This window comes from Emys orbicularis, chromosome 3 (assembly GCF_028017835.1).
Source record: "Emys orbicularis isolate rEmyOrb1 chromosome 3, rEmyOrb1.hap1, whole genome shotgun sequence".
Classification (NCBI taxonomy): domain Eukaryota; kingdom Metazoa; phylum Chordata; order Testudines; family Emydidae; genus Emys; species Emys orbicularis.
This window is the reverse complement of record NC_088685.1, coordinates 71825950-71850104: the sequence shown is the minus strand read 5'-3', so window position 1 is coordinate 71850104 and position 24155 is coordinate 71825950. Positions and strand designations below refer to the sequence as shown.

Genomic DNA, 24155 nt, shown 5'->3' with positions numbered 1-24155 from the left:
TTATATTAAAGGCAAAGGAAATGTAGTGGCAGATGCATTGTTGAGAATGGGGAACTCCTAAGATGCACCCAGCAGTGTCTGGGACACCCTCTTCTACATCAATTTTGCACTGGGGTGTGACCATGGAAGGTGACCATGTTTACACTCCACTGTTGCACAATTGTGATAAATCTTATACAAAGTATGTCGTGTAATGTATTATCGGAAAAGTTGTCTGCTATGTACGATTATCCTGTTTATATGCATGTGTCATCATTGTATATGAAGTTATGAAACTTTGGTCTATGTTTGTATCTCAAACATGTTGTGTTTCTGGGTAACACCTCCAAGACAGATTTACATCAAGGCTAGCCAGCCTGCTTGATGGCCCATTAAGGACAATCAGCTCTTCCAGGGACCCCTCCCAAGGTCTCTTCTTCAGGCACATGTAGGCAATGAATGACTCAGCAAGACACACGTGACCCAGGACTACTGTTTGTGCCAGTAACTTTCCATGCACATGTGCTGTGGGTATAAATTGCAGACTGGGACATTGCTCTTTGTCTTCAATCCTGCATCATTTCACTGGACTGTGATTTTCGAACAAGAAGGAAGCTTTGAACGAAGGACTGATAACCACCAATCAGGGCCGGCTCCAGGGTTTTTGCTGCCCCAACCGGCGAAGGAAAAAAAAAAAAAAAGCTCCACCGCGCCGCTTTCTTCTTCGGCGGCAATTTGGTGGCAGGTCCTTCCCTCCGAGAGGGACAGGGACCCTCCGCCGAATTGCTGCCAAAGAGCCTGACGTGCCGCCCCTTCCCCTTGGCCGCCCCAAGCACCTGCTTGCTCAGCTGGTGCCTGGAGCCGGCCCTGCCACCAATCTTTTTGGGTGATCCAGAGAGACATATTTCAAGGTAGCAGAATTACCATCACTGCTGTTTTCCTGACCTACAGACTCTGAAATCAATTGTAAAGAATATGATTCCTTAAACCATTTAATAACTTTCTTTTCTTTTAAAATAAATCTTTAGTTAGTTTACTAAAGATTGGCTGCAACGTGGTATTTGGTGAGATCCTGAAAATACATGTTGACCTGGGGGTGAATGTCTGATCCTTTGGGATTGGAAGAACCTAACGTGTGGTGAATTTTGGTTTTAAGAGTCTTTCATCTCTAAGTCCAGTTGTCTGGGTGGTAACCAGGGGCTGGAGTGCCTAGGGGACTGTTATTTGTCTCTCTGTGAACTAGTACAGTGATACAAGAGCTCACTTTTGTTACTGGCTTGGTGAAATATTATGATGGAATAAACCACCAGTTTTGGGGTGTGTCTGCTCTGTTTTTTACAGTCTGTCCTGAATTTGGCATTCTCAGTTGTGACCTATACCAGGCAGCGTGACAACCATTAATAAATATTTGTTCCCCGGGTAGATGCTTATAAACTGTAATCAAGGCTCCCCTTAACCTTCTCTTTCTTAAGCTAAATAAATAGAGCTCTTTGAGTCTATCACTATAAGACATGTTTTCTAATCCTTTAATCATTCTTGTGGCTCTTTTCTGTACCCGCTCCAGTTTATCAACATCCTTCTTAAATTGTGGACACCAGAACTGAACACAGTATTCCAGCAACAGTTGCATCAGTGTCAAATATGAGTAAAACAACCTCTCTACTCCTCTAGATTCCCTTGTTTATGCCTCCAAGGATTGCATTAGGCCTTTTGTCCACAGCATCACACCGGGAGCTCATGTTTGGCTGACTAGCCCCCAGAACCCCCTAATCTTTTTCAGAGTCACTACTTCTCAAGATAGAGTCCCCATTCTTTGTTCCTAAATGTATGCATTTACATGCACCCACCACATTTTTGCTTGCACCTAGTTTACCGAGTGATCTGGATCACTCAGTATCAATGACCTGTCCTTTTCATTATGTACCAATCCCCCAATTTTTGTGTCATCAGCAAACTGTATTAGTCATAATTTTGTTTTCTTTTAGGTCATTAATAAAAATGTTCAATAGTGTATGAAAAAATCCAATCTCTGTGGAATCACACTAGAAACACACCTGTTCAAAGATAATTCCTGTTAACTTTTTTTTGAGACCTGTCAGTTAGCCAGCTTTTAATCCATTTAATGTGTGCCGTGCTAATTCTAGTTTTTTAATCAAAATGTCATGTGGTATCAAATCAAACACCTTACAGAAGTGTAGATATATTACATCAACACTATTACCTTTATCAATCAAATTTGTAATCTCATCAAGAAAGATAGTTTGACAGTATTTACTTTCCATAAATCCATATTTATTGGCATTAATTATATTACCCTCCTTTATTAATTGAGTCCTGAATCAGCTATTCCATTATTTTGCCCTGAATTATCTTGCTCCTTAGCCAGCTCTTTTAAAAAAATGTGGTTGCAAGTTATCTGGAATTCTTCATTTAAAAATATTTAACATTAATAGCTACTGTTTAACATCCTCCTGAGACACTAGTGGAATGGAGAGAGTGTTACCATAAAATATGATTACATCATCTGTTTTTCCCCAAATACAGGACAGAAATATTTATTGAACACTTCTACCTTTTCTGCATTATTATTGACAATTCTGTCATTTCCATCTAGTAATGGTCCAATATAATTGTTAGGATTTTTTTTGTTCCTAATATACTTAAAAGCAAAAATAAACAAACAAACAAAAACCAAACTCTGCTGGCTATACATTTCTCCTTGTCCCTTTGCTTCCCTTATCAATTTTCTATAATTCCTAGTTTCTGATTTATATTTATTACTATCAACTTTTCCTTTCTTCCTTTTGTTATATACATATTTTTTATGGTTGCCTTCATTTCCCAACTAAACCAGGTTGATTTTTTTAATACACAGGGCTATAATACAACACACACCCAACGCACCCACCCACCACGCTGGTCTGGGTTTTATTCTCTTGGTACATTATAAATGTTATCAAATCATGTTCACTTGTAACTAAATTACTATTAATTTTTAGCTCTGTGATTCTTTCCTCTTCATCTGTCAAGACAAGGTATAATATTGAATTCCCCTGTCTTTACTGTTTAGTAAATAAACAAACTTCAGAATGACACCTGAAAACATCCTCCTCCTTGTGATAAAAAGCAGCTGCTGTAATGTCTTTTCATGCTAATCTCAAAGCTTTAACAGATTAAGGTCTCAGTCCCACAACCCACTACTCACATGAGTAGTGACTACTCACATGGACAAAGTTTCTTGCATACTTTTGTATTTGCAGGATTGGAACTGTAGAAGATTTAGTTACTGAGTGTCCTAAAATCAAACAATATTTTATTTAATTTTAATTTTTAACAATTTAATTATTAGAGAAATCCTAATATTCAAAATAAATAACCACTTTAATGCTGTTAACCTATGGGGGAAACAATTTTCTTTTGGAAGAATTATGGGCTTTTAAAAAAAATTTGATGTCACAAAAACAGCATGCTGGTACAAATTATACTACACAGTTGACTAACTGTTAACTGATCTAGAAAAAAATCAAATTCCCTAAAACTATACTAAAATATGTACAGCAATGCAAAGTGTACTGATCTTAAACACAAAACATATTGGCACCACCTTGTTAAAAATGCATATTATAGTGATAAAAAATCTGGGATCCCTAATGAAAAGAGACAGCATGGTTTTATACAGTCTGACAGAAGGATAGTACAGTTCTGAGATTAGCGGCTTGAACAAAAAGCTGGCATGTGGAATTGCAGTCTTTTTATATAATGACTTTTGGCAAATATCTCCTTTAGGACCGAGTGGAAATGTTGTTTGCCAGGAGAAACTTCTTCTTGAGTAATGGCCAATCACTACGCAGTGATGGAGGATGAGCTTCGAGTGAGAAGCCCTCAAAAGCCAGTTTAAATTATTAAATCAGAAAAGCAGTATTTTTAACAATGATCACTCTGACAAACACAGGACCCTGGAATTATAGCTGATTCAATGTTTAAACTAGGGTGGATTTGTACTGCAGGAGGTTATTGGAGTGTAGAGTGTCTCCTCACTATTTTCCATAAAATGCCTTATTTTGCAAAACTCATTTTATTACTCTTTTGCTTTGTCCTTCTTGTGGAGAGCAGAAAGCACAGGAGGAGGAGGTGGACAGGTCAGCTGGAGGTGCAGAAGGCAAGGTAAGGAACCTTAAAATATATAACTCTCTTGCTCTCACTACATATACACTAGTGAAATTAATACTGTATAGATGTATACAGTCAGTTCAGTTAGACGTGTACATAAAATTTGCCCATTTTAATTGTATATGTGACTAGCTTCTATGTCGTCTGAATAACCTTATACAATCTTTACTGCTATCTTCAGATTTAACTGTAATTGGTCATGTTTCTAGCAGTTGTCATTGGTAACCTGGCCATTGATTGTATTTTAGTGAACAGTCTCAGACATGCACACACAATACTGTAGATACAGTAAGAATTGAAGGTAGATGTAGAACAAGGGTTCAGCCAATTCAGTTTTAAATATCCTCCCAGCAGTAACACAAGGCTTTATTTGAAATGAATCTTTCAATGTGCCTTCTATTTTCCTGTGGTTGTTTATTTAAACATCTCTATTATGCAAATCCACCTGAAAATGCATTTCATTTTCTCATGAGAACTTGTGGGGTTTTAGTTAGTGTGCATGGTATTCTTACTGCATGGGAGTATATACTCTATCGGCTTTGTAAAGTTATTCTGCAGATACATTTTGGAAAATTATGTGGGAACTTTAATATAACTTTTTATAGTATTAATAAGGCAAGTGTGCATCAAAGAGGTAAAGGTCTTAGTGAAGTTTGTTAGATGTAATATTACTGATACTGGGGGCGAGGAGAGATTTACATTAGAAAAGATACGCTTCCAAACCTGCCAAGCAGTCCAGAGTATATTATCCTTTTTTGTATAGAGTTATGTCATCCAGTGACAATTATATCTTATACGATTGTTTGCTAGGTTAAGAGCTTGAAAATAAAGTTGGGTTAATCCATCTTATTAAATGGAATCACTCTGACTGTACACAGTCATCTTTTTATTCATTTTGTATTGTTTGGCATGGCACTGTGAACATACCTTTTTATCTACAGAAAGTGCTGAGATTCAGTAGACATTTTGCAGCAAATGTATTATGAAAGAAGCAGAGAGGCTAGTATTGTCTAATATTTCTATTGGTATTTAATGCAGAATATGCAAGCACATGTTTTTAGTGACATAAAATTTATTCTCTAATTTAGACATCTAGGGCCTGATGCTAAACCATTTATACCAAAAGGAATGCTTTGCCACTGACTTCAAAAGAATCTGGTCCTTACTGAATGTAAATCTGGAGCATGCTGGGCTTTCTTTCAGAATATTTGTTTGCAAAATCTAATGAGTCACCATTAGTACTAGCGTGGGATTCTTTCCTATATGGTTGAACTCTACCTTGAAAAGTTACAAAGCAGCATAAACTGCTAATACACATTTTTACAGTCTGAACATTTCTCTTTTCAAAAGTACTGCCACTCTCTTGGTTAATATGTTGTTATTGGAAGGTTTCTCTCTTCGCAATTATTCTTGACATTTATTAAAATAAACTATTACCTACCCCCACTGACTTTTGCAAAGTTGTAATAGTAGAGAATTCAAGAAATAGTCAAACTTTTTTCTTAAATACATGGATTATGCACTGTAGAGGACAATAGATATTACTCGGTTTACTGTGAATTAATGATGTATAACAAACAATGTGTTAGCCAATGAAAGGATAAATCATAATATTTCAAAAGTATAAGGAACAGTTTTTATGTCTTTCTCCACAGATGTTAAATAACCACCAAAACTATATTTGTATACTACTTAGACCACTATGTCCTTGTGATTTATCCATATAAACTTTCTTAATGCATTCATTTAAATGTATGTAAAATGCAGTTTATTTAGAAACCTGAAAATGAGAATCACATTTCTTTTTATTTATAGACATTTCTGTAGTACTCACTGTTAAAAACATTTTATACGGCGTTAAATAGTAACAGTAACTTAAATATTCCTGATTATTTTGTACTGCAAAACTCTGGTTGTCTTGTGTTAAAACCAAACCTGTGCTGAAAATTGCATAGTGCTGGACTTTTTTGCCTGCAGTCAAATGAAACCCAGTTTCAATGTCAGATTGCCATTTCTTATAGAGAGAAACAAAAATAAATGGGTCTTTTATTTTTTTAATTTTTGTAACTGCCTCGTGCATTCTGCTTTGTATTTCTCTTGCTTCTTTTTCTATAAATACATTAGGCAAGAAAAATATTTTCAACTATTGGAGTCTATATTTAAAAGTTTTTCCATTTTCCATCTTAGATAAGGTGCCGGTCGGTGTAGTATATGTGCATACTAAAAAGCCATGTACGTTAATGGGAGTCTTTACATGACTTCAAAGACCTTTGGTTTTGGCTCTATTAACCCAAAAATCTTTCTGCTCCATAATTTGTGGTTTGATGACTTTTTAGAGTGTTATATTCAAGGATCTCAAAGAACTTTGTTTAATATTAAGTGACCCCCTTAGTTCCCAGAATAATGAATATTAAAGATGGGTAAACTGAGACACAAAGCGATTAAGTGATTTGGCTAAAGCAAAACAGCAGAGCAGTGGCAAAGCCAAGAATAGAAGCTGGCCCCTTGGCTCCTTGTCCTGTGTTCTATGTACATAGCTTCTTCTATCATTTTAATTACATGACACCAAACACAGCTATTTTAAAAGAATATTAAACCAATATTATTAGAGTTGCAAAGTCAAGCACTCAAAAGCTGGAAAATTCCTGAATTAATAAGGTGACCGTCCGCCCCATTTTTAAAGAGACAGTCCCGTTTTTGGGGGACTTTTTCTTATATAGGTGCCTATTATCCCCCACCCCCTGTCCCGTTTTTTCACAGTTGCTATCTGGTAACCCTATGAATTAAGGTTTTCTGTGCAACTTTAATTAAGCTCCCTTGTGAGTATGCATTATGATAGTCTTTAATTACATGATTACAAGCTATTTTTTTTCACAAGGCCTCTGCCTCATTCAGTTCACAGAATGGACTGGGATCAATATTTTCCATCATTGTTCAACGTGTGGCATTAGGTCTTATTTATTGCATACTATTCAGACCCTGCTCTGAAGACAAAATTAATAATTTCCTCATGGGCTTTTATATGGTGCTCGTCACTATAGTATCTGAGTGTTTCACAAACATTACTGAATTTATCTTCACAAGATCCCTGTGAGATGAGGGGGTGATATTATCCCCGTTTTACAGATAAGAAATTGAGGCACAGAGAGTAAAATCAAAAGTATCCACTAATTTTAAGTGCCCAATTTGAGATACCAAGGACCTGATTTTTAAGAGTTCTTAGCATTATACAGCTCTTTATTTGTTCAAATCACAGCCACCATTGACTTCAGGTACAGGTCTGTGTGCTCAGCACTTCTTCAAATAAGATCCCAGGGTCTCAAGTTGTGTACCCACCCAGAAAATGAGGAACACACAATTAGTGACTACCTGTGAAAAGTTTGGTTAAGGGCATGTCTACATTGCAGCTGGGAGGTCTGATTGGTATGAGGAGCTGACTAGCTCAGCTTGAGGTAGCACATGAAAAATAAAGTGTGGATGTTGTGGCACTGGCAGCAGCTTGATCTACCTGCCTGATCTTGGACTGAGAGGGTTGGGTGGAGTTGGGCTCCAGCAGCTGGCCCGAGCTGCCACCAGTGCTGCAAAATCCACACATTTAGCATGGTAGCTCGAGCTGAGCTAGTGTGAGTGTGTCTGCCCATGATGGGAATCACACCTCCCAGCTGCAGTGTAGACATACCCTCAGTGACTTGCTCAGCATCATACAGGAACTCTGTGGGAGAGGCAGAGATATAATCCAGTCCCCCAGGGCAGCATTCAGCTGCCTTAACGATGAGACCAGGCTTTCTGTCCTGGTAATCCCTTGCCTCATTCACTACACACCTCCCAGCTTCTGCAACAAATGAAACGAGTCTTACAGATAACAGTCTCCTTCACTACACAACCCTGATTACTCCCTATATCAGGTCTATTCTGTGCACTGAATGAGGGAGGGGCCTTGTTGGAAAGTAGTTTGTGATCATGTAATTAATAATGTTCCTTTAACATAGTTTTTGTGTGTAATTTCCTAAATTATTTGCAATTACAAAGTTACAAAGACATTCTAGGCCACTTAGATTTTGCAACATCTATGCTTGGTAATTTTTCACAAGGATGCATAAGAAGCCCAAACCACTGTTAGACTGAGAAGAAAATTGTGGTATTTCTTCAGTAAGAAAGGAATCAAAACCACCCATTTGATTGTTTGAAGTTTACTGAGTTACTATTTATCATTCTTTTTATGTAAAATGAACATGTGATGAGTGGGTCAAAGGGAGAATATATAATAATCCATATGTCTTTCAGCAAAGGCAAAACCAGGGGCTCATAACTAAAACTGCCCTAGAATTGCTAACATAATAAAGATTTGAGATTTCACCATTTTTCTCAGAAACAGAACACTAAATGAACTGCAGAGTCAAAACATTTATGGAAGTCAGAGTTACACCAAGGATCAGTTTGGTGTATTCTGTATGGTGTGGCAGAGCTTCTTCTCTGGCTTGGTGGATTCCGTGCTTCCTCTTAGGGTACGTCTACACTTACCTCCGGGTCCGACGGCAGGCAATCGATGTTCTGGGATCGATTTATCGCGTCTTGTCTAGATGCGATAAATCGATCCCGGATCGATCCCGGAAGTGCTCGCCGTCGACGCTGGTACTCCAGCTCGGCGAGAGGAGTACGTGGCATCGACGGGGGAGCCTTCCTGCCGCATCTGGACCCGCGGTAAGTTCGGACTAAGGTACTTCGAATTCAGCTACGTTATTAACGTAGCTGAATTTGCGTACCTTAGTCCGAAGTGGGGGGGTAGTGTGGACCAGGCCTTAGCCGGGGGCTGGGGAATTCCTCTCTCCCTTGGAATTTCCCCACACCCCTGGGTTTACTGTCTTCACCTTGTCAGAGCAGAGGTTCCTCCCAGCCTTCCTGACAGGGGAGGGGAGCCTCTTAGTCTCTGGTAGCTCCTCCGGGTGTAGTGGCAGCAGGCCAGACACCCAGTTCAGTCTCTCCCCTCTGGTGGGGTCTCTTCCCCCAAACCTCTAGTGCCCAGAAGGGCTGTACGCCTGGTTGGGCAGGGTTTCCCCTGCTTTTCACCTGTGAGATGTTCCTTCTGGCGTTTGTCAGTGTCTGCACCATCCAGCTCTCCAGTGGCACGCCTGCTCCCCACAGTTCCTATTGCGCGTGCCTATCTGACTGGAGGGGAGGCTTTTAACAGGTTCTGGCAGGCCCTTGATTGGCCCCACATGTCCTAATTAACCTGGAGTAACCCCTGTTCAATTACCAGGGGAAAAGGGACCTGCTTATCTTGGGGCTAATATACCTGCCTTCTACCACTTTCCTATACCCCCTGGAGAAGGGGGGGACCCTATGGAGGAGGGGGCACAGGGCCTGAAGTGCTTGTGCACTCAGGTCCATGTCTTCCACCTCCAGGCCCTGCAGAGACTCCTTTATAGTGCAGGTAGCCCGGCATGGAGCACGCTGGCACACGCCTTCCTCTGCCGCCTCCGAGGGCGACAATCTGACCGGCAGCTCTTCTATCTCCATCCGAGTGGTCTTCTGCAAGAATTCTCTGAGCTGCCAGTCTTCTACCAGGACCTCCTCTGGACCTAGATGCTGGTCTCAGCGACCAGGTCTGTGTTGGCCACCGAGGGGATAGATCTCCTCGCAGAGCCCCTGCTACACAATCTCCAGTTTCACGTGCAGGTGGTGGAGTCTCCCTTGGTGCACCAGAGGTTGGTCCTGGCAGAAGTCACCAGGATCGGAGACCTCCTGGACTACGACCGGGGGGACTGGTTGGATCCCCTAGTACTAGGTTGGTGCATGGGGATCTCCACCCTTTGGACACCCTGGCGTGTACTTCGGGAGGTTGAGGCCGCCTTACTGCCTACTTCTTGGGTCTACCTCGAGCGGGTCCTGCAAGAGGGCGCTCCCCAACCACCCCTCACCCCAGGCCCTCTGGATCTTTCCATCCTGCCCCATTAGCCCTCCCAGCCCCCTCCTCCTCATACCCCGAGACAGCTGCGTGCTCTGCAACCGGTTTGCTTCCGAACTGCACCGAGAGAACAACTGTACATGCTCGTGCTCCACATGCTTCATTTCCCCACCCTTGCATCCTGTCCAGACACCAAGTGGCGGGACCTATTACCAGCTCTGGAGGGTGGGGAGCCCCGGTAGGCCAGCTTGTATTCTACCCTAGTGTGGTTGCCCGCCGGGGATATTAGCTGGCGGCTACTACATGGAGCCGTGAGCATGGGCGTGTACCTGGTATGGTTCACCCCTATCCCCAGAACCCGCCCTTTCTGTGGTGTATCTTCAGTGCGCCAGGTTGCAGCCCCTCTTCCGGTTCCTCCAGAACCTCTTATTGAGGTTCTGGCTGCACTTTTCCCTGCACCTGTTTGTTTATGCACACCCTATTCGTGGCCCCACGAAGTCCAGGGACCGCCTCGTGAACCTCCTCCTGGCCATGGCCAAGTGGCTATTTATAACACCAGGAAGAGGAGGTTGGCTGAGGGGGGGCTCTGTGACTGTAGGGCCTGTTTTCATTCCTTTATCTGCTCACGCATCCAGGCAGAGTTCCTCTGGGCAGCGTCTGCTGGATCCTTGGATGCCTTTGAGGAGCAGTAGGTGCTGTATGGGGTTCTCTGCTCAGAGTCCTCTTCAGGTTCCCTAGTTTTGACCCTTTGACCCCACGCCTGCTCCTGTTTTTTCCTTTGTTGTCTCCCGAACTTAGTTGAGTTCTGGGCTCAGTAGCTCCTCCCCATGCTGGGGGAGGGGCTTTTAGCTGTGGGCGGGCTTACGCCCACCCACTTCCCAGCACCCAATAGGACCACTCTCCTATAGCTGTCTGGCCTGACCCCATCTCAATAGATGACACACAATACAGTAAAAGACCGGTTTGAGACATTCTTTTGAGATATAATGATCCTGAGAGTTTGGTACCACTGATGTATGGGGTTTTTTTTTTCCTGCCAAATTTGACACCTGTTCCTTGAAGGTTCTCTTAGATAAGTCATTGATCATGTAAATTTGACCCGTCTTGCAAGTACACAGGGAATAACTTTATACTAGGGCTGTCGATTAATAGCAGTTAACTCATGCAATTAACTCAAAAAATTAATTGTGATTAAAAGAATCGTGATTAATTGCACTGTTAAACAATAGAATACCAATTAAAATTTATTAAATATTTTTGGATGTTTTTCTACATTTTCAAATATATTGATTTCTATTACAACACAGAATACAAAGTATACAGTGCTCACTTTATATTATTATTTTTGATTATAAATATTTGCACTGTAAAAATGATAAACAAAAGCAGTATTTTTCAATTCACCTCATACAAGTACTGTAGTGCAATCTGTCTATCGTGAAAGTGTAACTTACAAATGTAGATTTTTTTCGTTACATAACTGCACTTAAAAAAAACCCAACAGTATAAAACTTTAGAGCCTACAAGTCCACTCAGTCATACTTCTTGTTCAGCCAATCACTAAGACAAACAAGTTTGTTTACATTTATGGGAGATAATGCTGTCAGTTTCTTATTTACGATGACATCTGAAAGTGAGAACAAGCATTCGCATGGCACTTTTGTAGCCAGTGTTGCAAGGTATTTACGTGCCAGATATGCTAAACATTCTTATGCCCCTTCATGCTTAGGCAACCATTCCAGAGGACATGCTTCCATGCTGCTGATGCTCGTTAAATGTGTTAAATTTGTGACTGAACTCCTTGGGGGAGAATTGTATGTCTCCTACTCTGTGTTTTACCCACATTCTGCAATCTATTTCATGTTATAGCAGTCTTGGATGAAGACCCAGCACATATTCATTTTAAGAACACTTTCACGGCAGATTTGACAAAACGAAAGAAGGTACCAATGTGAGATTTCTAAAAATAGATACAGCACTCAACCCCAGGTTTAAGAATCTGAAGTGCCCTCCAAAATCTGAGAGGGATGAGGTGTGGAGCATGCTTTCAGAAGTCTTAAAAGAGCAACACTCAGATGCGGAAACTACAGAACCCGAACCACCAAAAAAGAAATTCAACCATCTGCTGGTGGCATCTGACTCATGATGATGAAAATGAACATGTGTCGGTCCACTCTGCTTTGGATCGTTATCGAGTAGAACCCATCATCTGCATGGACACATGTCCTCTGGAATGGTGGTTGAAGCATGAAGGGACATATGAATGTTTAGTGCATCTGGCATTTAAATATCTTGCAACGCTAGCTACAACAGTGCCATGCAAATGCCTGTTCTCACTTTCAGGTGACATAGTAAACAAGAAATGGGCGGCATTATCTCCTGCAAATGTAAACAAACTTGTTTTTCTGAGCGATTTGGCTGAAGTAGGACTGAGTGGACTTGTAGGCCCTAAAGTTTCACATTGTTTTATTTTTGAATGCAGTTATTTTTTGTACATAATTCTACATTTGTAAGTTCAACATTCATGATAAAGAGATTGCACTACAGTACTTGTATTAGGTGAATTGAAAAATACTATTTCTTTTGTTTTTTACAGTGCAAATACAAAGTGAGCACTGTACACTTTGTATTCTGTGTTGTAATTGAAATCAATATATTTGAAAATGTAGAAAACATCCAAAAATATTAAAATAAATGGTATTCTATTATTGTTTAACTGTGCGATTAATCACGATTAATTTTTTTAGTCGCTTGATGGCCCTGCTTTGTACACATTAAGTAGAGCCCTTGAAGTCCAGGGGACTACATAGACAGGTAAAAATACAGGCATATGTGATTATAAGGCTGGGGCCATTGTTTATAAATAATTTATCAATCAATATAACTGTCCACTGAAATTTAATCCTGTGTGTCTATTTCTGCATCTGGAATACTGTGATTCAGTGACATTCTGTATGTCTACCTCTCTGTGCTTTCCTTTTCACCCCTCAATTACAATCTTCAACAGCCACAGTTGGAAAAGGATGGAGTCTCTCTTTTTTCCAAATGGTGAATATGATATTAATTTAAACAAAGCACTATGGAAATGGAGTTTGATTTGAACTTTTGTTAGTTGAAAAGAATTGGCCAAGATTTTCAGAAGTGCCCAGGGATTTTGGGTACCCAACTTGAAATATCTAAAAGGGGCCTGATTTTCAGAAAGCCCCGAGTATGCACTTGGGGCTGGGCATCCAAAAAGTGAGGTACATAAAACCACTTGTGAGTTTTGAATATCCTTGCCTATTTGTTTACATTGCTGGGAAGGCTTTCTAAATTGATGTTCTTCACTTGAAATGCATGGCCAGCTTCAAGTGAAAATGAGATTATTGTTGTTGGTACATTTTTCTAGAGTAAATTACTTTCATTTAAAGCAAATTGCTCAGAAGAGTAATAAAGTTAAAGTGTATGGGAAAGAAGATTACTAAAGGCAATGATTAATTTAAAAAGTTAAAATATTGTGAGTATTGTACACCTTAATTATGTTTAATCAACCTCGAGTTTCATTTTACTATGGTAATATCCATGAAGAATTAGTTCCAGTACCTAATATTAGTAATGTGCATTAGATACTGAAGTATTAACTACTGCTTGGTATCAGTATAGTACAGTAGATACCGAAGGAAATTGGAGGGCTACAAACCACAAACCATCAGCATGTTGCAACACAAGCCTCAGCATGCCATGCTCTATTTGCATGTGGCTTCTCCTTTGGGTTGAACAAGGTCATGTAGATGGTGTATCACAAAACATCTTACAACTACAAAACAGCATTGCCCCTGGAGAAAATAGCAATTTAAAAACAAAAAACCCAATGGACAGAGAGAGACAGATGCATGTGGTTGGCAGTGATGTCAACAGAACCACAGTTTGAATGGTTGATTTCTCCTTGAACCCAAGTACAGTTCAGATCATAACATTTATTCATCTGGTGTGATTAACATAGTGACTATTTCTTTTGCACAAATGCTTGTATTTTACATAATAATATAATTTACCATTGTACAGAACTTTGTATCCCTAGATCTCAGAGCACGTTACATAGAATGTGTTGAGAGCACAGACTAGTACTTGTGAATGGCAGTGGCATCAAAGGAACCAAGTTCTGAATGACATTTATACCATTGTTCCCCCATTTGGGTCATATCATTGTAAATTGGGAGGTGAAATGACTTGCCCAATGTCACACAAGTCAGTGGCAGTCAGTAATGTCTAAGCCCTATTCTTTCCTACCATCCTTTGTCTGTATAATTGTCTATATAGATCGTAAGTTTTCGAGAGCTGGGATCTTTCCTCCAGAAGAACCTGTAAAGCTCCAAGCACACATTTAGTTCTGCGGCTCTCTGCCATGATCAGTGGCCAAACGGCATTTCTAATGCTGAAGGCCACTGTGCTGTATCCTTGCACTCAAACATACTGGCCCAGTTCTGCTCTCACTTATACAGATGCAGCTCCCATTGATTTCATCATAATGATGGACAGTGTGCAATATACTTTTTGCTCTCAGAAGCCAAAGATAACCTCATAACTCATACGTGGCAGAGAGTGAAGTGAAGCCAAGAGTGGGATATGCAAAATCATTCCTAAAGCATGAAAATAAAATGTGAACTTCGTTGCCTGGTGTAACACCCATACCAAAAGAGAGTTTCTCTGCAGACAAAGCATCCTTGTGTGAACTTTATTTAACACTATAATTGTCATTGGTTTTGCTGTTGGTTTAGCGTCTGATGGGTGTTGGGTGGATAAGGAATGCAGGGTCAGGACCACAGTAAATGAGGTTTGATTTACTAATAGTTTGCATGATCAGTGTGATGATTAGGGACTGGGGAGAACAAGGGGTGTAAACCCCAAAGAATAAGCAATTGATTCAACTGATTGTATACAATATTACTGTACTATAAAAGGGCATTGAGTAAGGTATTTTATGAAAGCTGGTGATCAATATCATTGTGAAGTGTATGTATGAACACTATATGAAGAATTATGGATACTAACTAAGATTATGCTTTAAGGTCTGTGACCAAACAAAGGGGAAACAGGTTTTCTCTCAGATAGAAGGGAAGGCAGCTATCTGTGTCTCCAGTGCATTTTGGAATCAAAACAACAGAAACCTCATTTATATACAGATCAGCTGGGTGGCGGGAAATCAACAGGAAGAGAAGACCAGCAGGAGATCATCCTGACTCTGGGGACAAAACAATGAGTTTTGGGAAACATTAACAGAAGCCTTTTTGTCATCCATCACTTTGGGGACATAGAGAATTGTGAGCCTGTGAAAGCTGGATCCCCTCGCCTGAAGGGAGAGGATGCTGGTAACTTGATATAAGTAAGAAAACTGCTTAAGCAAAAATCGTAACTTGTTAAGATGAAGATTCGTCCCAAGAAAGTTTTGTTTGTAACCATTCCAGTCTCTTTTCTCTTGCTGTGTACCTCTTAAATCTCTGTTCTTTGTTAATAAACTTATTCTTGTTTTATTACAAAATCATCTCAGTGCTGTGAATTGAAGTGGAGTGTGAGTCTTCAGCTAACCTAACAGGCTGATGTGTGCCGCCTCTTTGGAGGCACCTAACTTCATAACTTCCATTAGTGCCCAGTGAGAGGGGCTGAACTCTGCAGGGAGACGTCCCTAGGGAACTCGGGAACTGGAGTTTACTGATTGTTACCTTCAAGGCAGGGTTTGAACTGACACACAGCTTAGCAGCAGCAAAGTTCACTCATGCTGAAGCAGAGCAGAAACACAGGGACTCACAGTTCTGGGTGTCCTAAGCAAGACATCACAATGGGTATTACACAATATCAGGAACAAACCATATTCTACTTTATCTGCAAAGCAGACTAAAAACTTGAGCAACAGCATTGATAACAAAATATTAGCACATGAATCTTTAGGTGGGAATATTAGCACAAAATATTCCCACCTAAAGATTCATAAAAAGCTTTAATTTTTGCAAGATTAAGGGTCACAGACACCAGCTGATCCAGGATATGTAGAACATGTGATAGTGAGCAGTGTGGAATACACTTTTATTTACACTAGTGAATGTCAATGCCCATGAACTGCCTTTGGATTTGTTTCTATCAGCTACTGGGGAATTGATACAGTTTTCCACACATTCTGAAAATAAAATTGCTCCCATCAGTTAGGGGCTGAATTCTCAGGTGGACTGCAGCAGTACTCGTCACACCTGAAGGTAGGGACAAAGATGGCTGGCTGTCCTCTGGGATCCTAGAGACAGCAGGGGATTGAATTGGTCACTCACATTAATTAGAAAATCCTCACTGGCACTTTAGCAACACCCCCAACATGTCCCCTAGACTGGGGAGCTCTGAGGGGTTTATTAGAGCCAGCTTAAAGCTGCCCAGAGATTCCCTCAACAGGGAATGCTTAGCTGACTTTACTATGTGTAAAGGAGAGATTAAATTTTGAATGCCAATCCAAGATAGTTCGTAGTTATGACAGATAGCCATGTCCTTCTTTTAGTACGTTCTGCTCCATTTTGCATTTAGCTTCCACTGTACAACTGTAGCTGTGGTGCACTTTGTTATATAGAAAACCAGGAGATACTGATCTTAGGGCTGCTGGTCTGCACTACTGGGAGATTGACACTGCTGCAATTGATGGAGCAGGAGTTGATTTAGTGGGTCTAGTGAAGATCTGCTAAATCGATGGCAGAGCGCTTTCTGGTTGACCCTTGTACTCCAGCTCCCCGAGAAGATTAAGGTAAGTCAATGGGAGAGCGTCTCCCATCGATGCAGCGCAGTGAAGACACCGGGGTAAGTCCACCTAAGCTACGTTATTCACGTAGCTGGAGTAGCGTAATTTAATTCGACTTACTCCAGTAGTGAAGACAAGCTCTTAGTATTTCTTTTGTATTGGATTTACCAAGTGTGTTGTCCTCTCCAACTTTCTGTACCTATTCTGGAAAGGTAATGGGGCCTTTATTTAGCAGTTTTCAGAAACTGTACTGGAGACCAGGAAGGTATTCACTGAGCATATTAAACTAAAATCATATTAAGAAATAGGTAATAGGCATTGCCATACTGCATCAGATCAATAGTCCATTTAGACCGGTATTCTGTCATGACAGTGGTCAGCATGAGACGCTGTAGAAGAAGGTGCAAGAAAACCAATAATAGACCATTATGAACTATTCTGCCTATAAAGAATTTTTTTTTTAACCCTATCAGTGATTGGCTTATACCCTGGAGCTTGAGGGCTTATGTTTCAATTTTTTTTAGATCTCATCCAATATAGTCCTGGAAAGTTCTTCTTATCCATATAAATGTCAAATCCTTTTTTTATTTTTCCTTGTTTTAGTTTTTTTGTTTTTAATCCTGCTAAGCTCTTGGTCTCAGTGCTATCTTGTGCCAATGAGAAGATAATTCTGACCAGTTATATATATATATATATATATATATATATATATATATATAAATAAATAAATAAATAAAATTTGGCACTTTAAAAGGGCCACTTCCAGAAGCCAAGAACAATTATGAGCAAACACTGGATTTATTCCTCAACTCAACCAGAAGTTATGGGCTTGATGCAGGAACGACTTGGTGAAATCCTATCGTCTGCATAATGCAGGCAATCAGGCAATATAATCACAACAGTCCCTTCTAGCCCTAAAATCTTTGCATCTGAGTTCCAAGGGTGCTGTGTTTGTGGGTTTTTTTAAAATCCTTTTGTCAGTTTTAAATTTGTTGTCTTTTGATATCATTCAGTACTCCCTTGTTTTAAGTATTTTGAGAAATGTAAATAGAGAGCACCCAGCTGATTTTCTCTACTATTCTTTGTTTTCTATAACTCTGCCATGTCCCTTCTTTCTCATCTCCTCACAAAAGTAAATGGTGTCAGTTTTTTCAATCTGTCCTCATGTTGGGAGTCTTTCTATGCCTCTAATCATTTTGGTTGTGTATCTCTGGAGCCATCCATTTCTGCTTTATCTGTGTGAGCTGGAGTGTCCAGAATTAAATATAGTATTCCAGGTGAAGGTGTATCATTGACTTATATGATGGCATTATAATATCATCAGTATTGTTCATAACATTCTTATACAAAACTAACATTTTGTTTGCTTTTTTGGTTATTCCTTTGATTACTCATATCTTTGGAGTAGAAGGTTTTCATTGAGCAGCTCTACAATGATGCTCAGGTCTTTCTCCTGAGTGGTTAAAGTTAATCAGAATTAACTGTGTATGAATAGTTACAATTCTTCCTCCCAGTGTGCAGTACCTGAGGATCATAGGAATTGCCTTACTGGATCAGAACTGTGGTCCATCTAGTCGAGTATCTTGTCTCCAACAGTGGCTTACACAGAGGAAAGTTCAATAAACCCTAAAGTGTAGGCAGTTATGAAGTAACCTTCCTCCAGGGAAAGTTTCCTTCTAACCCCTACCAGTTACTGTTTGGCTTTATATTCCTATCAAAACTCCTGTTTGTTAGAACTCTGGATATTCTTCTTGTTCATATAAATGTCGAATCCTTTTTTGAATCTTGTTAAGCTCTTAGCCTCAATGGTAGCTTGTCCTTGTGTTATGAGGCTAAGTGTTCTCGATCTACTTTCTCTAAAGCATTTATTTTTTGTATACTTTTATCATGTTTCCTCTTATTGACCTCCTTTCACAATCTTGCATGATATGAGAGTTTTTCCATGCCCTTAATCATTCTTGCTGTCCATCTCTGATTTTGCTATCCCCTTTTTGTGCAATTAACACAATATTCCTAGTGAGGCTGTACCGCTGATTTATATATAGGCCTAATATTTTCATATTATGCTCTTTTTAGATGTGTGGCAATTCTCCAAAAAGGGCCATATTTTTGGAGTTTAACGTACCCACCCTACGCACACCCATATATCATTTGAAAACTTATCTTATGTATGTGTCGGTGAGTGATGATGTGGAGCTGTCAAGTGGCGCTGTAAGCCTTTAGGTGAGGTGAAACAATGGTACCCAAAATTTCCTAGATTTCATAGATTCTAGGACTGGAAGGGACCTCGAGAGGTCATCGAGTCCAGTCCCCTACCCTCATGGCAGGACCAAATACTGTCTAAACCATCCCGGATAGACATTATCTAACCTACTCTGAAATATCTCCAGAGATGGAGATTCCACAACCTCCCTAGGCAGTTTATTTCAGTGTTTAACCACCCTGACAGTTAGGAACTTTTTCCTAATGTCCAACCTAAACCTCCCTTGCTGCAGTTTAAGCCCATTGCTTCTTGTTCTATCCTTAGAGGCTAAGGTGAACAAGTTTTCTCCCTCCTCCTTATGACACCCTTTTAGATACCTGAAAACTGCTATCATGTCCCCTCTCAGTCTTCTCTTTTCCAAACTAAACAAACCCAATTCTTTCAGCCTTCCTTCATAGGTCATGTTCTCAAGACCTTTAATCATTCTTGTTGCTCTTGTCTGGACCCTCTCCAATTTCTCCACATCTTTCTTGAAATGTGGTGCCCAGAACTGGACACAATACTCCAGTTGAAGCCTAACCAGTGCAGAGTAGAAAGTTTAATTTTTTTTGCACAGTGGCAGAAAAACTGCAACATGACTGGCTACAGTTTTTACTGTTTAGGTTAATTTCAACACTTTAGTGTGGTGTTTATTTGGTCAAGGCTTCCAAACGACAGTGTATTAAAAGATTTTTCTTGGTTTTGCGTAGGCAAATATTTTTTCTCAGAAATGATGAAGTTGTTTAGTATCTGGCAAAAATGGCGAATATCAACATTTTGCAACCTACTAACATGAAATGTTTTCATATCGCATATTCGTTATTGTCAATGTAGCTCACAATTGATTATAATAGTTTTCTATATTTTCAATTGAAATTTGCTTACCAGATCAGTCTCACATTGAAGGTTGGGCACCAGCATCAGTAGCTTGCATGCCCATAGTTTGTATGGCATAATGGATAGATATAAATGTACAACGGAACCTCAGAGTTACAAACACCAGAGTTACGAACTGATTGGTCAACCACTCACCTCATTTGAAACCATTAAGTACACAATCAGGCAGCAGCAGAGACAAAAAGAAAGCAAATACAGTACAGTACTGTGTTAAACGTAAACTACTAAAAAAAAGGGCAAGTTTTTTAAAAAAAAGATTTGACAAGGTAAGGAAACTGTTTCTGTGCTTGTTTCATTTAAATTAAGATGGTTAAAAGCAGCATTTTTCTTCTGCAAAGCAATGTTTCAAAGCTGTATTAAATCAATATTAAGTTGTAAACTTTTGAATGAACAACCATGACGTTTTGTTCAGAGTTACGAACATTTCAGAGTTATGAATAACCTCCATTCCCGAGGTGTTTGTAACTCTGAGGTTCCACTATACATGAATTCCTAATGTAATGCTTCTCCAGTGGTAAGCTTTTGTACATACAATGTAGCATATGGTCTGCCTGGTAGAAGGTTTTAATTTGTATTGGCCTATAAATGCTGTACTAGCCTATGAAATATTCTAGAAACTAGCTTTTTAATTCAGTGACATTTGTGCACCGGTCAGTATTAGTGTTAGAGATGGCAATACACAGCTTCATATTATGAATATGCAAAAGCTATGATTGAAAGATGTGGTCTAACAGCAAGTAGAGAAGACAAAGTCCATAAACAAGTCCTTTCCTCTGCACTGAAGAGGGATGAAGAGCATGTTACAACTCTTATCAACCATATCATCAACAATATGATAAACCAATTTGACCCTGAATCATCCAGAGATGCTTATCAACGTATCTACTGGACTACATGTAATATCAGATGTACAAGAGTCTCTGCTGAAAATAGCAGATGTTGGTGAAGAACAAATGGAGAGATTTGAGAGAGATGCACTTGATTCTGATGGGACATGTAGTTTCTTCAGCCCAATCAAGAAATCTGGCATCAGAACATTTGCCAATATGGCCAAGAAGATCAAATGTAAGTCTGATAAGGGAGGGACAATCATAGCAACTAGCAGTCCAGGAATTGTTTTCTGCAGAGACCTGTCCTGAGCAAGATGCAGAGATAATGTTTCAAGATAATGTTCTTATGTCCCTCTTCCATGCTGATAGAACGATGAGAAGAACAGGCAAAACTGAATTAGGGCATCAGCTGGAAGCTCAGGCTGAAAGAATCCATGAGCTAAGACCATGCAACAAAGAAACCACTGTGTACATCAGAGATGCCATGGCTGAAATACAAATGATGGCTGTAGACGAATTCCACACATTGGATGAATTGGTTGCTGAATAGTTGAGGCAGGTCCTAAAAGGATTTGACAAAGCTAATTCTGTAATCAGTCATTGACAGATATGACAATAGTAACTCTGTGAAAACTGCAAAAAGACAGTGCTGGACAGGATCTAAGGTTGCATGCAAGAAATACTAGGTGATTGGTGGATGCCCTGTGCCTCCATGGAAGAAGTTTCTAAACATGGCATCCAACAAGCAGTCACTTGTAAAATTCCTCTGTGATTATATGGTTCAAAAAGCACCTGAGAATATAGAAGCACATCCAGCACAGGCATTACTTCTTATAGGGGGCTTTTCCAATAGCAAAGTAGCAAATTCCATCATCCATAGAGGCACTGAAGAAGCCCAAGATTTGTACAGTACTCAAGAGTAAGTGCACACAAGGATGCTTCTGTATGCTCTATGTGCCTATATGACCTTTTGGTCTCTCGGTATGAAAGAAAGCATAATAATTAGGTCATCTGATACAGGTGTTTTGGTGCTTGCTGTTGATTCCTTTTCAAAAATGGAACACACAGATAATATGGATTGAGACAGGGACCATTCCCAGGACAATTGATAAGCATCGCTTTATACCAGTGCATGCAATTTGTGACGCATGCACACATGACTTCTGCAACATACTTCCAGGAGTGCATGCATTACCAGGATGTGACTCTGTGTTATCCCTATTTGGTATTGGAGGAAAAATCTGTGTTTAATGTTGTCAAAATAAAGGGAGCCTACCACTTGAGAGATCTTGTCATATTGGGAGAAAGTGATGGACAAGCCACAATTTCTGCAGCAAGGAATTTGATAGCAGTGGTACCAAAGCAAGAAAGAAAAGGAGACCCACAAAGACCCGAATTGCTTGCACCTCAATCAATCCATCAAAAAGGACACGTCACTGGACAAATTCCCACCATGTCAGGACAGTTTTGAAGATCATGTCAGAAAAACATCTTGGCAAACCAAGGTTTGGATGTCTTCACACATAGATAAACTAGATATTGAATCACCTTTGCAACAAGGATGGGAAAATGTGGATCATGAACTACATCCTATATTCTTCAAGGGACCAATGACATCTGAGCTTCTACAAAATCTTAGTTGTACCAGTAGGGGTCACTGCGCAGTCAGCTGTGTCTGTAGTCAGAACAATGTTCCCTGTACAGAACTGTGTAAATGCCAAGGCAATGAAGATTGTCGTAACCCATTCATTCTCGACAGAGATCATAATGATGAAAAAACTGACGATGATAATGTTAACTAGAAATGTCACCAGCGCTATTACATTTCAATGATACTTGTACAGATTTATTGTTAGGTTTTCTTTTACATTGTTGTTGTGATGCTTTGAACTCACAAAGAAATCCAATTTTATGTCTTGCAATAATACATAGAGTCATAGAAATATTTGCATTCATTTCTGTTAGTTTAAAATGATCATTTTTAACATGTTGCTGGTGTCACTATTTATCCCTGTTTCTTTGGTAATAGCACCACTTGACAGCTCCACATCATACCTCATCTTAAAGTAGACATCATAAGATTTCAAATGATGTATGATGTGCATGTATGTAGAGAGGAGTACATTAAATTAACCAAATTGACTCTGTCTGCCGCTTGCCTAATACCAGTTTCCATGTGCCACTGTGCTACCCACTTTGTTTGGTTGTGCCGAAGTTCCTCACCAAATTCTTTAATCATGAGTAATTTAATAATTTCAAGTCAACTACAAATTTTGCCACATCTCTGTTCACCTTTTCTCCAAGTCATTAATAAAGGTGTTATACAACACCGGTCCTGGTACAGATCTTGGGCCATCCTATTGCTGGCCTTTCATCATGGTAAAAATCCACCATTTTATTCCTACTTTGTTTCTGCCTCTTAGCTAGTTTCCAATCCATAACAGTATTTTACACCTCACCCCATGATTACTTAGTTTCCTTAATACACCCCTTTGGTGAGAGACTTTGTCAAAGGCTTTTTGAAAACCCAAATCAATTTTATTAGCTGTTCTCTTTAATTTGCTATTTTGTTGACTTAAAGAACTTTAACATATTAGAGAGATACACCCTTTTCTTTTACAGAAGCCATGCTGGTTTGGCTCTATCATATCATGTTCATCTAACTGTTTAATAGTTCTGTTCATAATTATTATTTCAGCTAATATACCCCCAATGAAGTAAGTCTTATACTGGTTTATAATTCCCTAGATTAGCCCTACAGCCTTTTTCAAAATAGGTGCAACATTTGGTACCCTCTAGTAGCATAGCTGATTTTAATAAGAGTGCAACTCAGTTAACACCCATGGAGTTGCGCACATCTGTAACTGAGCACAGAATATTGGCCAGTGTTTCCACCTGTTCATCATCATGCCCTAATTAACTTTATATGCAAACAGACAACACCAGTATTTAACACACATGCTGAGAAACACTTCTACCCATAGACCTGATCCTTACTGATTTCAGTGGATCATTCATGTGTTTATTTTTAAGCTCTGTTTTTGTTGGAAACTTCTCATCCTCATTTAGTGTCTTTTTTTCTTGCATTCACTATTGCCAACATAGAGTTCCAATTCCTCCACTCAAGTTCTGCCTCTACCAGCCAATGACCCCCCCAAACAAATGGATTTAACTGTCCTGCCTCACCCCTTTTATTTTCTTAGTAACTCTCTGATCATTAATTGCAGCAGTATTTAGATCTTATAAGGTCTCACTTTCAGGGCAAAGGGGTTCAGAGATCTTAATTATTCTAATCCTTCCTCCTATATTGATGTGGAACTGTTGTGATTGCAGAATCGGATTTTCTCTTAGAGGTGCAAGGGACAGTTAGCTGACAGGACT

The 24155-nt window shown here is 39.7% G+C and overlaps 1 protein-coding gene across 1 annotated transcript in view; it reads left to right on the top strand.

Annotated features, from left to right (window-relative positions):
• The first annotated feature begins 4030 nt into the window (after positions 1 to 4030).
• Positions 4031 to 24155, top strand: part of LOC135875842 (gamma-aminobutyric acid receptor subunit rho-2) — a 65352-nt gene continuing 45227 nt past the window's right edge. Inside the window, exon 1 of the mRNA XM_065400894.1 lies at positions 4031 to 4143. Coding sequence (XP_065256966.1) covers positions 4031 to 4143 — 113 coding nt within the window. The remainder of the gene's footprint in view (positions 4144 to 24155) is intronic.